At 44.1% G+C, this 14,986-nt stretch overlaps 1 protein-coding gene across 3 annotated transcripts in view; it reads left to right on the forward strand.

Annotated features, from left to right (window-relative positions):
- Window positions 1-14,986, forward strand: part of AFF2 (ALF transcription elongation factor 2) — a 227,868-nt gene that overhangs the window by 139,997 nt on the left and 72,885 nt on the right. For all 3 annotated transcript variants that reach the window (XM_081963758.1, XM_081963759.1, XM_081963760.1), the window contains exons 5-7: window positions 1,373-1,465; window positions 2,465-2,501; window positions 3,680-3,731. In XM_081963758.1, the coding sequence (XP_081819884.1) occupies window positions 1,373-1,465; window positions 2,465-2,501; window positions 3,680-3,731 (182 nt within the window). The remainder of the gene's footprint in view (window positions 1-1,372; window positions 1,466-2,464; window positions 2,502-3,679; window positions 3,732-14,986) is intronic.

Here is a 14,986-nt window from a genome sequence, read left to right on the forward strand (position 1 = left end):
TTCCCCTCGCATATATGTGCTAGTCATTCCCGACTCGAGGGGGCGGTGCTCACCTCCATTTCAAAGCCGAAGAGGCAGCACTGTCCAAAGACGTCTCCATGGCATGACTAAATGCCGAAAATGCACGGGTGGTCTTAGAGAAAGGGAAGAAGATATTCACCATCACCCTCGCATGCAGCATCCATAGCTTATGTAATGATTGGGTCAAAAGTCATTCTGTCTGAATGGATCGCTGAAAGGCAGGGCTGAAGCAATCTATACTCCTGATCCATGATGGTGTGAGAAGGTATTGGACAGCCAATTCCTCCTTTGAGATGAGGCCTTTTCTTCCCTTTCCAGATATGTGCTTTTAAAGCAAATAGTTACTTTACTTTGACTGAGTTATTGATGTAACTGTTGCAACCTTCTTAAAATTGATTGCATTGGTTTACTCCCAATTACATCTTGGAGAGTTACATGTCACTCAGAGCTGGGGGATGGGAGCAGCCTGGAAGCACTGCAAATAAACAAAGAAATACACCAAGAAACTAAAATCAAACGTCCCCTGCTTTCTTTTTTAAAAAAAACAAAATTACACAAAAGCAGGCGAGCTGAGAAATGCAATCCATTTCTGGAGAGACTGATTTTCACACATCATACTCTGCTCTGCTTTCAACTCTGTTGCGCTGAAGAAGCCACCAGTGGTTGGGTGCGTTTTTCATTCTCATACCTGAAGCCCTAGTAAGACCACACCCAGAATCCTGCATCCAGTTGGATGTTGAGACTCTAGAAAAAGTGCAGAGAAGAGCAACCAGGATGATGAGGGGACTGGAGATTAAAACATACGAGGAACTGGCCCTGGCTGGTCTAGTGAAGAGAAGGACCAGGGGAGACGGGATAGCAGCCTTCCAATATTTGAAAGGAGGGGATAAAACTATTCTTCAAGGCACCCGAAGGCGAGAGAAGGAATAATGGATGGAAACTGAACAAGGAAGAGATTCAACCTGGAAATAAGGAGGGACTTTCTGACAGTGAGAGCAATCAACACATGGAACAGAAGTTGCCTTCAGAAGTTGTGGGAGCTTCATCCCTGGAGGCTTTCAAGGAGAGACTGGACTGCCATTTGTCAGAAATGGTGTATTGTCTCCTCCTTGGGCAGGTGGGTTGAACTAGATGACTACAAGGTCCCTTCCAACTCTGTTAATTTATAGCCTAATTTACAAATCACACAAGAAAGGGCCCCAAACCCAAACAATTGCATGGCTTAGCCCTGGCACGTGAGTTCCCCCACAGTGTGACTTTGGGGGTGCTTAGAAGGAGAAGCAAAGAGAAAGAACATGGCTTGGTCTTGACTTGAAAATATACTCCTATGTTTTGTTTGCTCCATTGCTAGGAGATGACCCATTCATGGCCTCCGCCTCTCACCGCTATCCACACTCCGGGCAAAGCGGAACAGAACAAATTTACTATCCCAAGCAAGGCCCAGGTAGGTTTAAGAGCATCTTGCAAATATGTATTTGTTGACGAAATCACAAGGTAGTACATTGTGATATTGGGTCTACAGCTCCCAGAATTCCCTTGGAGCGAGTAAGGCCATTGGTGATGTTTTGCACTTCCAACCTGTCTAATAAAACTTGATTGAATGATGTTGAGATACGCAGTTCATGGGGCCACTTCTGAAGTCTGTGACAACGTGGTCCAGAATGCAGCACCTGTGCAGTTTTGAGTGCCCCTTTATGACACCATGTCTCTGGGTTACTCCATTGCTGTACAGGCTGCACTGGTTTCCAGTTTTCTTCCAGTTGAACATGCTGGTTCTCACCTTGGAAGCCCTGGGTAAACTGGGGATAGGTTATTTGTAGGAATGTCTCTCCTGGAGGACATCTGCCTATTCCACCAGATTATTCCATCTGTGAATTCCACTGAATTCCTTCCTCCCTCTCTCCCTCCCATCCTTTCCTTCCTCTCTCCCTCCCATCCTTCCTCTCTCCCTCCCTCCCTTCCCTCCCTTCCTTCCTCCCCTTTCCCCGTTTCTATTTTCCTGCCCTCTTTCCATCTGAAGCACAGATTCCAATTAGGCCTATCAGTGGTTTAAGCACCAGACTGGTAAGCAGCCATTAATACATGTCCCTCTTATGGCAAATGTGGGACGTGACCTTTCAGAAGCCACAGCAGACACAAACCCTAATATCTCGACGTCTTTGATTTGGACATTGGACTTTTCATGTTTGATCCTTGATATCTTCAGAAAAGACTGGGGACCTCCTGAAGAGCAGGTGCCCCTTAGTGAGCAAGATTGGCAAAGGACGGAGACCTTGGGGAAATGGGGATATGGAGAAATGATTGAATATTCATCCAGAAGTGAGATTGTATTAGGTTGTCTTGCTAATATTTTAGTGGATTAACTTCTTTGGTAATGTATCCATTCTGCAGTTAATCTGACATGTTCTGAACCAGGTTGACATTTCTTTGCTTCCATTTGTAGGATTGCCAGCATCTGACCTCAGGATACCCTGCACAAAGTAAGTCTCCGGTCCTGAAGATAAACCAACCTACTACCACTTGATGCCCTCTAAGAATGCTTACCCCCCCCCCCAATCTCCATGACCATCCCCAGGTGGGGTGGGATTAGAGGGAGGGCAACTTCTCTAAGCCTGTTCTCTCCCAGGCTTCCCAAGAGGCTGAAACAAACTCCTTGTCCTGACAAAATTATTGTTTATTAATTTCCTGTGAATTCTGCTTATTCACAGACAGCAAAGTCTTTCAAGGGAGGATTTACAGTCACAGACCTCATCTGGCTTGGAGAGCTGCCAGGCTGATATCTGCAGAACCTGGCAAGGAGTTTCGGAGAGTCATAAACCAATTAAGCGAACTAATTGTCTCCTGCAAACTCCACTCCACTTTTGCTCCTTTTTATTCCCTATGGGAGGGGCCATTCACCATCTACCTGTGGCTTTACTCCCAAATCGACCCCTGTTCTTTAGCTCTTCCCTTCTCCTGGCAACTCTGCGCATGCACACACTGGGAACAAGCTCCAGCTGTTCCTCTGCCTCATTGATGTCTGACTCTGAAGGCAGCTGATAACTGGCATATGGCTTTGGCCCCCTCTCTGCCTCCGACACAGAGCCCTCCTCGGAGCCTTCCCCAGACTGGCCCAGGTTCCTCCACAGCCTTCTCACTGTCCGAATCTGCTGCCAACTCCTCTGGCCACTGGTGGGCCACAACAGGGCTCTACTTTTAACCATTCCTTTAGTAACCATTCAAAGTTACAACTGCACTGAAAAAAAAGATTTATGACTGTTTTCCACACTTATCCCCATGGTTGCATGATAAAAATTCAGGTGTTTGGCAACCGGGTCACATTTACAAGGATTGCAAGGATCAAAAGATCCACTTTTGCAACCTTCTGACAAGCAAAGTCAATGGGGAAGCCAAATTCACTCTACAACTGTGTTTCTCACTTGAGACCCGCAGTGATTCACTTAAGAACAGTAGTAGGAAAGATTGTAAAATGGAGCAAAAAATCACTGAACAGTCGTTTCATTTAGCACTATAAACTTTGGATCGATTGTGGCCATATTCAAGGATTACCTGTGATGCTTTGTCACATTAGGGCTTGGTTTGAGAGAGATTGTGGGGTGATATGTCGTTGCTGCAAAACTTAAGGCAATAAATGTGACTTTATTTCATTTATTTTCAGAATGGAATGAGCCTACCAATAAAGTTGCAACCAAATCTGTGCCACAGAAATCGTAAGTATTTCCTCTTTAGTTACAGCTTGATACATTTTAAGGATGAAATTGATGTGTCTCTACCATTGTTTGATCTGGTTTAAGACCAGGGGAATCTGCATTCAGATCCACGTTAAGCTATATAAGTTCCTGGCTGACTTTGTTTCGCATGCACTGATGTATCCATTTCAGGTAAAAGACTTAAATAACCACCTTCTCATGAAACCTGGTTAATATTAACCTCGATCAGTTTTTGTGGTGGTTTAGTATATTGGACAAATTTAGCCTATTTGATTTGTTTATAACTGGATGTGTTGTGTAAACTGAGAAAGAGAGCTAATTCAATAACCAGGTTAAGGATATCATGCGAACGTAGAGGTGACCTCTTAAGATGGCATACCTATTGGGTCTTTTGTGGCTAAGTGGGAAGTCAATAATTGTGTAATTATCTCACAGAGTTGCTGTGGTAGGGAAAATAGGAGTTAGTTAATTAGTTAGTTAATTTGTCAAACATGTACAAGATAACATGCATAAGTATGAACATAAACATGAACAAAGGAAATGGGTACAAATAAACGGGGACTGTAGGACAGGGGCGGAAGGCCGGCTGCTGTGCTTATGCAGGCTCCCTTTACGGACCTCTTAGGAATGGGGTGGGGTCCACGGTGGACAGTTTAAGCTGGAAGCTGTGGGGCTTTGAGGATGCAACAACGGAGTCAGGTAGAGCATTCCAGGCGTTGGCCCCTCGGTTGCTGAAGTTGTAATTCCTGCAATCGAGTTTGCAGCGGTTTACCTTCAGTTTGTATCTATTGTGTGCTTGTGTATTATTGTGGTTGAAGCTGAAGTAGTTGTTGACAGGTAGGACGTTGTAGCAGACAATTTTGTGTACTACGCTTAGGTCAGATCGCAGGCGGCACAGTTCCAGGTTGTCCAAGGCCAAAATTTCTGGTGTCGTAAGGGATCCTGTTGTGAGCAGAGGAGTGGAGGACTCTTCTCGTGAAATACCTCTGGACTCCCTCTATTGTATTAATGCCTGATATACAGTCAACTGGCTGAAAGCTGGTCATAATTCCAGAAGACATGAGAACATTAAAAAAGGGAAGGGAGGGACTAATTTTTAAAACTTTTATTTATCTATTTATCAAACAAAAATTACAAATTAGAATGAAGAAAAGGAAATAAACCTAAAAATGTGATGGGGATGGCAGGCACATTAGTGTACTTACCAGCCCCGCCACCATCAGTAGGACTTAAATATGGGATGAGGTCTACAGAAGTGAAGTTGGAAGTAAAACTATGAAAGTTAGTAGCCGAAAACAACTGTATCAGATAAGATTCCATATTTTTAACCACTCTGTTACCCCCCCCCCAAAAAAAAAAACCCTCATTATTTTTTACAAACAAGTTTAAAGCAGTTGGTTTGGTTGGTTAGACTGAATCTTGCTAGGAAAAAGAAGTTGTTTATGGCTTGGAGGCTGACCTGTTGGCCCTGAATAGTTTGATATGAGTCGCCGCAGGGGTGGGCTACTATGGATTTGCCTGGGTTCAGGAGAACCCATAGCTAACGTTATGGCCGGTTCTTAGAACCTCCAAATACCACCCCTGGCTGGCCCCTCCAACCCAGGAATCTCCACGCGGCCTCTTTTGGATGCGAGGTAAATGCAGGGCCCATGCAGACGCTCAGGGAGGGGGGAAACGGGCTGCCTGGAAGTTCTGGAAGGCGAGAAACTGGCCCCCAGAGCCGGGGGAGGAAGTTTTTGCCCTCCCAGAGGCTCGAGGAAAGACTCCGGAGCCTGGGAAAACCCACCCCACCCCCAGCATGATGCAGGAGACCGATTAGGCCACGCCCACTGAGCAACCTGCACAGAGAACTGGTTGCTGAAATTTTTGAAGCCCACCCGTCGTGGCACAAAAGTCCTTCTAGATAGCACCGCCGATGGGTGACAGGACAATCCTGGACCAAAAAGATTCAGGTGTTTGGTGAAAGAACGACAGAATCTTGCCGCAGTTTATGACTCCTGTGACAGGACTGTGATTTCCTCTCTTCACAATTTCTGAAGCTACAGATTTTTTGTATTATTATTATTTTTCTCCGATTTCGGCCTACCGGGTCTGCCTGGGGCAGAAGTCTGATTCCTTCCTTCTCGTTGTTACCTGACTTAAACTACTTTGTATTGGAGAATTCCCCATCATGTCTAGGGAACCCGAAGCATAGACTTAGAATGTCAATCATCTTTTGCTTCTGGCGATGGGATGTTCTGGGATGGTGGGCTTGAGCAGACAGACTCCATCCATGTGCGTTAATGTTTTTTGATAGGCAGACGAGCAGTCAACAAGAAGGAAGGGAAGCACTCCCTGTCATTTCTACTTTGCCATGTTTTACAAAAAGAATACTGATTTGCAGGGGGGAAGGATAACAAGCTTGAAGAGGAGGTTGGTCGGGGATTCAAGGTGTCTTTTTGAGTTTCCTTGTTGAACCGTGATGCCTTGTCACAAAGAAACACACGGCGTTGCCTCGCAGAGAGTTATGGATAGTTACTTTATTTAATGGGCTTGGCACCTTGGTGCCTCCAGGTAGTAAATTTCACAGCAGTGGGCATCCAATGAAAACCCACATCCACCCGCCAATCTAAGTCAGAATATAATCTTAACACGTAGCACAAGATTTAGGTAGCCAAACCCAAAATATAGACTGGTTCTTATTTTCAGCGTCCAACGGAAGTTCATGTCTTGATTTCTCCTTATTCTGGTGCTGAATTGTTCAGGCAGTTTCAGCAAAATCTCTACTGAGGACTGAATGCATTGAGTTTGGAAACCATGCCTTGTTCAGTTCAGCTGCCTGGCTTATTGGGAGCCGTGTTGATGTGACTTTGATGGATGTGGCCGGCCTACACAGCTGCCTAACATCTAGATGATGTGATGGAAAGTTACTGCTCAGTGCTGTACTCATAAAACCCCATTTATTTGCTAGTCATCCTCCATTCCTCCTTCTTAGAAAATTCAGAGGAGGAAGAAGAAGAGGAGGAGGAGGAGACGGAGCAGACAGAGATGATGGAGATAGAGAAGGAGAAGAAGGAGAAAGATCAGAAGGAGAAGGAAAAGGAGGCGCACAAAAATGTTAATGCACCAAACCGGCAGTAATGCCAGTAGCAACCCACCCCTGTAGTCAAGCTATTCTCCAAAGCACCCGAAGGGCAGGACAAGAAACAATGGATGGTCGCTGATCAAGGAGAGAAGCAACTTAGAACTAAGGAGAAAATTACTGACAGTTGGCACAATTAATCAGTGGAACAACGTTGCCTCCAGAAGTTGTGAATGCTCCAAACACTGGACTTTTAAAGAAGATGTTGGACAACCATTTGCCTGAAGTGGTGTAGGGCTTCCTGCCTAGGCTGGGGGTTGGACTAGAAGACCTCCAAGGTCCCTTCCAACTCTGCTATTATGCTCTATTGAATAAAAATTGGCAATGCCTTTATGAGTCGATTTAAAGGTAATTCATTCTTTCAAATGCTTTGACAGGATCTCCTTGTGAAACGCCACCAGGAGGCATCAGAAGGGTTTTCACGCTGCACTTTTCATATCAGATAACGTGACAACAATCAATAACGCCATTCAGAACATTCAAAGCAAAATGTAGCCCTGTTCCCTGGAAGTTAACAAGGAACATTAAATGTGGCAAATTTAGCCAGGAGTGGCATTTGAATTCCCTTTTAAGCCTCTGAGCATCAAACTTTTTCTTCTTACTCGCCTCCGTGCTGTTTGTCACCGGAAATAACCAAAGGAATACAAAATTTCTCCCTCCGTTTTTTATTAGAGATGTATTATGGTTATTAAAGCGGCTTTATGAGAGACGAGACACGGCGGAGTCTCCTGGCATTACGATCTGTACGCTGCCGTTGGAAGCTGTTCATAGGCTACCTCTCGTCTTCCAAGCTAACAAGAGAATTTGCCACTATGTAAAGGGAGACACCTTCCAAAGGGCCCAGCGGCTGTAAGAACCTGCTCTTCATGGGGTGATTTATTTGATTGGGTTTTTTAGCTGAAAAAAAATATGTGGAAATATGAAACCAGGCCTGAAGAAGAAGGACTGTTCCCATGTACTTCTGTTTTTCTTGAAATTTATTCTCAAGGCCGGCCTATCGGACCAGATGTTTTACAGAAATCCCCACAGATTTGGTATCTAGATGTGTTGGGTTCTCGTGAGGAAAGACGATGCCCTCACAGGGAAATCAAGGAGAGAACCAACCTAAGAAGACATTTCCTGACGGAACAATCAATCAGGGGAACAAATTGGCTTCAGAAGTGGTGGATACTCATCACCGGAGGTTGTTCAGAAGAGATTGGGCAATCATTTATTTGAAATGGCATAGGGTTTCCTGTCTGAGCAGGGGGTTGGACTAGAAGACCTCCAAGGTCCCTTCCAGTGATGGCAAACCTTTTTCGCCTCGGGTGCCAATAGCACGTGCGTGTGTGCCATTGTGACCACTCGTGTGCCCACCCCATAATTTAATGCCCCCTCCACGCCATGCCTCCTGCGCATGCGTGCATGACACACACACACACCGCTGCCCCGCACATGCGCACAGGGCTTTCTTGGAGCTTGGGAGGGCCAAAATGCCCCCCAGAGGCCAGAAAAGGCCCATTTTCTAACTTACGGAGGGCCCAGTGGGTCTGTTTTCCATCCTCCCCAGGCTCCAGAGGCTTTCTAGGAGCCTGGGGAAGGCAAAAAAAAAACAGCCTCCGGAAGGGGAAAAACAGCCAAATGTGCAAACCGGAAGTCCAAACTTTCAGTTTGTGAGTTGGGTGGTTTTTCTCCCCAAAGGGTGGTTTTTAGATGAAAAACGGCCGAAAATCAAGGCTGAAAATCCGTTGGCCAGTGTGGGCATGCGCACTGGAGCTGACAGGGCAACGCCTCACGTGCCCTTAGAAATGGCTCCATGTGCTACCTGAGGCACACATGCCATAGGTTCGCCATCACGGGTATAAGGTTTCCTATCTGAGCAGGGGGTTGGACTAGAAGGCCTCCAAGGTCCCTTCCAACTGTTATTCAGTTATATCTGTTAAACTGGCTGCCGAGGACAGTAGCTACGAATCTCCAGAGGTTGTCCCTTCAGAGATGGAGAGATTCAGAAAGATATGTTTCCACGTCATAAATATACACCCATTGCCCAGAATAAGTTCACCAATGCAAGTATAATATTAATAAGCAGCTTAGGCAATATTTATTGAAGACAAATAATTAAGATCGGTGGGCCTGGGCAGATGAAGCCATTCCTCAAACTAATTTCCAAATGAGCCTCTTAATTTGTTTCCATTATTTAGTGGCTTGCTTGCTTTTAAACTTTCCCATCAAAATAAAATATTTGTTAGCCTCACCTAATAAATGGCCCGCTCTCAAGATGTTTATAAATTACTTTAAAAGATTCTGTGACGGGGGGTGGGGGGTGGGGGGGTTAATTCAGTTATATGTTAACAATCAAGTCCTGAATAATTTATATCTCTGGTCTGAGTGTGTTAAATGGGGCGAGAAAAAGAGACCCAGCTGAGAGGACACATTTAGAGTCCCAAGTTTATGATATATCACCCCCAAAACAATTCATACCATTAGCAGATCAAGAGGCTCCCGATTTGAAGATATATATTTTTTGTGGGAATCCCCTTGAAGGATCAGGGGAAGTGATACTGCCTTGGGAATAATCGGATAAAGCTGGAAGGAGCCCAAAAATACTTAACAGGCACAAAAAGAAAATTAAGAAGACCCTGGCCTTACGTATCGGCTGTTAAACGTGATGGCAGATGAACTGTATTTTTAGACCTGCAAAATTCTGTTCATGTAGCTTAACAATCAAGTAAAATCAGCCCATCTAGTCATGGTTCCTGTCTGGTTTACTGTTCTGACCCAGGTTTCCTTAAAAAGCAAGAAGCAGAGTCTAAAACCCCTTTTATTTGCACGACTGTGAATTCCTTTCATTCACAGTCAGCAAGTCTTGGCAAACAGTCGTTCAGAGGAATGTTTATCAACACGAACCTTATCTCGTTTGGAGAGCTGTGAAATAACTAGTTTCCAAATGCAGGGCAAGGCAAAACTTGGCACAGTCTCTTATAGTCACAAACAGAACTTTCCACTCTTGAAATGACCAAAGGAACAAATTGTTTCCTGCAAAAGCCCCCTCCGCCTTTGCTCCTCTTTTGTTTCCTATGGGAGGGACCATTCACTGTCCACCTGTGGCTTTACTCCCAAGTTGACCCTGCTTTCTTAGTTCTTGTCTTCTGGCAGCTCTGCGCATGCGCCCACTGGGAACAGGCTCCAGCTGTTCCTCTGCCTCACTGCTGCCTAGCTCCTTCTCTGCCTCCGATGCAGAGCCCCCATCTGAGCTTTCCTCAGCCCCCAGGACTGGCCCATGTTCCCCCACCAACCTCCTCACTGTCCAACTCTGCTGCCAGCTCTGCTGGCCACCGGCGGGCCGGAACATTTACCTGGAAGGGGTGACAGAATTTCCCAAGTGAGCACATGGCTAAATACTAAAAGGAATTGAGGTATTTGAAGGCCACCTGGCTGGAGAATTAGTCAAGATGGCCAACAGGAAAATTATGAATGTTTTGCACTTCAATCTCTATGAATTCCCAGGCACTGTACTATGGGATGTGAAATGTTAGGTGATCTTTTCCCAAAGTTAAGTCCCTGCTTTTCCTAATGGTGAGACAATCCAAGGAAAACATGTATTTGATTTGAGAAGTTGTTAAAAGTATGCTCCACATGTGATCCAAGTCTTTTAGCATTTGAATCTGAAGCATTGCACAATCGTAGTTGATATAAACTTTGATCAAGTCCTTCCCATTAATCCAATTTCAAACTTACTTCCTGGACAAGATGTGGAAGAGAAAAAGGAGGAGGGAAAAAGTTTGCTAGAGAGAAAAAATAATGCACGGCTTCACTTTCTTTCATATCTAACCACACTTTGCATGATTAAATCACACTCACGTTAACCTGTGGCCTTCCCCCCCTCCCTCCCATCAAAAATATATACCCATGCTTGGTCTATCCAAATCAAATATTGGAGAATCTTTGGAATTTTTGATCAGTTCTTTTAATGTTCAGGATATCTTAATTGTGTCTAGAGGGGTCTTTGTTCCAATATTAAAGAGGAGCGGATGCTCCTTATTATCTTGGTTTTTAATACTAAGCTCAAAATGCTAAAAAGCTACCTCAGCAAAAATGCCTTGAAAATGAAATTCTGACACCGCTGTGGAAAGAAATATAAAACTACAATTACAGATCCGAACTCTTGAAGAAACATCGCTTACAATTGTCACAGGCAGATTCTTAATTGAAATAATCTGCTTTCCTCTGTTACTCTGAAAAGAAAAAAAGAGGGAAAAGGAAAAGGAAGAAGAAAGGAAAAAACAGAAGAAGATTATATCTTGGTTAGGTTCGTTTTTAAGTGAAAACGGCTGTGGTTCAAAACAGAAAGAAAGAGTTCTGTAGCATGAAATTCAAATCAGCCCCAGCTCAATTTTAAGGGATTAAAAAAAAGAGAGAGACTCGGTGAGGTGAAAGCAACAAAGCTGAACCACGGAACATGGATCGAGAGTTAACGTTTATTGAAAGTGTGGCTGCATTACATCATGCAGGTTGACATCCTTGGAAGGAGCATCCTTTGTCCCTGAAGTGTGTGGAGGGGGTTGCCTTCCAAATCCAAACACGATGAAGGCCAGACCTAAATGTGATTGGATTTCACGTGCACCAAATGTGGTTCAATGCATCTGAGGCCTTTAGTTGTTCAATTAGTAACAGATTAACAGAGTTGGAAGGGACTTTGTAGGTCATCTAGTCCAATCCCCTGCTCAGACAGGAACTCTTATGCCCTAACAAATGGTAGTAGAGTCTCTTCTTGAACACCTTAAGCAATGAGGCTCCCACAACTTCCAAAGGCAACTTCTGTTCCATTGGTTTATTGTTCCGACTTTCAGAAAGTTCCTCCTTGTTTCTAGGTTGAATCTCTCCTTGGTCAGTTTCTATCCATTATTCCTTGCCTGGCCTTCAGGTGCTTTAGAAAATAGCTTGACTCCCTCCTCTCTGTGGCAACCCCTCAAATATTGGAAGACTGCTATCCTGTCTCCCCTGGTCCTTCTCTTCCCCAGACTAGCCGTGCCCAGTTCCTACAACCATTCATTGTATGTTTTAGTCTCCAGTCCCCTCATCATCCTGGTTGCTCTTCCCTGCACTTTTTCTAGAGTCTCAACATCTTTTTCTAGTGTGGTGACCAAAATTGGATGCAGTTCTGATGTATGACTCAAAATCTCAATATCAAGTCTTCACATGATCAGGCCATTCTTCAGTAATTCAAAGATTTGAGGAAAAAACAGGATAGAACCCATTGGAGAGGACAATTGGGGAAAGATCAGTGTCCCATAAGATATATTTGTCTCACAAGTTTCATGGTCCAATATTAAATTGGAATTTTAATGTTAACATTGAAAGAAAGTTTGGTATGGGGTCCCATCCTAGGGAATTGCATCAGGAGAGATCTCAGTCTCATTAGGATTTTAAGTGAGCTTCCACAGGTAGGTTACAGAATACCCAGAATGCCACAACTGGAAGGAGGCAACCATTGGGATCTAGATTCTACGCACAGAGACCTTGTTAATGGCTCACCGCAGAAGCGTAAAAGTACACTTACGTTGTGTGCAGAGGTTCTAGCTTCAGTTCTAACATCTCAGAGTAGGATCCAAGAACTCCCCGAGTCCGTTTGGAGAGGGTGCGGCTAACAAATTAAATTTCAATTCAATTCAATTCTGAAAAATCAATTTTCACCTCTCCTGTCATAGGTTAGGGTTGTAGGTCAGTTTCCATTTGATTAACAAATTCAGAGACAAATTCTCCAAACAAATTTGGGAACAAATTTGCTTTAGATGTATTCTTTCAAGATAGAAGATTTCAGGGAAATTGTGCAATTTTGGTACTGCTTGAGCCGTCTTCAAAGGGAAAACGTTCTTTGCATTGTTTTTTTAAACCAGCTTTTAATGGCAAACCATGGACATCTCTACAGATTTCATTTGCATTGTGTGGTACTTACCGTTTGGTCCCCATGTTTTGAGGAGTGGAATAGCCAAATGAGCTCCATATTCTGGGAAGACAGACCATAACTGTCTGAAAAGAGACAGTCTTCTGTAGTTTGCCAACTGTTGACATTATTATGATGTCATCAGCTGGAGGAGGAGGATCTGTCTGGCTGATTTAAAGAGACAGAGGGAATCTGGAAGATGACCAAGAATGACACTACTCTAAAAGTAAGTAATTCTCAAAGGGGGCAGATTTTAAGTTGACAGCTAAGGTTGTCTTTGCAGATTGCTCAATAGATTGATCTTTATTGGACTCAGAAGCTAAGAAGGGCCAAAATAATCTACTTCCCTACTGTGTGGATGGGGCTATGAAATCATCCAGAGTTGAGTTCAACCTGTTGGTGATATCCTCATTTAGATGTATAAAGAGTCTTTCCAGATAATGGACTCAAGCCAATTCCTTTCATAATTGTTCATCTCTAGGCCGTTCCAGGCATCCAACGAGGCATTTGATGCTTTTAGAAAGAAACAGAAATACTTCACTTTGAATGTCACCATTCTAGTCTCTCATCTCATAATTGCAGCCTTCAGATCGGAAAAGTGAATGCCGATGAGTGAGTTCCAGGCCAAGAACTGAGCTAAATAATCTTTCAATTGGTCTTTAAGAGAAACAAAAATAAAAATGAAGAAATGGTCCCCAAAGACAAACACATACGCTGTTTGTCAATCTGTATAAGCATAGAGCTGGAACCATGACTTTGTAAACACATTGTAGAGTGTGCATGAAAGGCACATATGGAAGGGAAACTACACCGGTGTGATTCCTAAAACTCAAGTTAGCGCTCGAGTTAAGAGCCCAGCAGAACTTAAAGGAGTTCTGTGTTTTCAAACTGTTTGCTTTTGTGAGAATGCTCATCTTTGGTGGCATTTCATGAAGAAATTCACCACCCACCATAACTATTGTGCCGTAGAAGATTCTGAGCTATGTCTGCTTTTTTGGGTTGCAACTTCTCTAGAAAGTCTGTGTTGTCTCAAGGCATGAAGGTTGGTTCTTGGTCTCAGCTAATTAATCAACGAGGCCACATTCATAGAAATAGATGGGATGGACCGATGGATTTTGTTTTGTCATCCAGTCGATGGGAGGGACGGATGGGTTGTTGATCATCCAGTCCGGTCATCCGGTCCGGTTGTTGTCCAAACCGGTCCCTTAGATTTTGAAGTCACGATGTTCTTTTTCTGCCTGGACCTTGTTTGCCTTCAATCTTTCCCTGGAGGATTAAGTGAAGGATGCCGGATTTTTCCAGGTGTCGCATCACAGGTCCGAAATATTCTTTCACTTCTTAATGGTTTTGATGATTTCCCTTGGCTTTCCCAAGGAACTTCCCATCACCTCCTCATTTCTGATTTTGTCAACCAAGTCTTGTATAAAGGTAAAGGTAAAGGTTCCCCTCGCCCATGTATGCACTAGTCATTCCCGACTCTAAGGGGCGGTGCTCATCTTCATTTCAAAGCTGAAGAGCCAGCGCTATCCGAAGACGTCTCCGTGGTCATGTGGCCGGCATGACTCAACACCGAAGGTGCATGGAACACTGTTCCCTTCCCACCAAAGGTGGTTCCTATTTTTCTACTTGCACTTTTTTCCATGTTTTTGAACTGCTAGGTTGGCAGAAGCTGGGACAAGTAACGGGAGCTCACTCAGTTACGTGGCGCTAGGGATTCAAACAGCCAAACTGTCGACCTTTCTGATCGACAAGCTCGGCATCTTAGCCACTGAGCCATTGTGTCCCTAAGTCTTGTATGGAACTTACCAAATAAAAGTATGGTGGCCACCATCGGTTAACATGAACGCCGCTGTTTTAATTCCGGCCGTCTGATGGTCTTCTATTTTGTGAGCTGTGTGGATAAATAGAAATGGTGTTTAATCCCATCACTTTGCTCTGATTGGGGCGCACGGTCAGAAGAGACCCTGAAAGCATTCAATAGACTGTTGGGTGTCCCACTCCTAATTGTTTGCCTGAAAATGCTAAGTTGTAGTACATGATTCCACTGTTGAAGATCGTTGTTGACAACCATCCCTAAGTGTTTTATGAACTAGGCATTCTCTTTCAATAGCTGACTGTTTGCTCAACAGAGAGAAAGCCTACGATTTAATACTCCGTATCTTCACTTCCACTCTGAAAGCTGAACCATCAGAAAACCTGAAGAAAAATCAA

Source organism: Natrix helvetica, assembly GCF_964273705.1.
Source record: "Natrix helvetica genome assembly, chromosome: 11".
Taxonomy (NCBI): Eukaryota; Metazoa; Chordata; class Lepidosauria; order Squamata; family Natricidae; genus Natrix; species Natrix helvetica.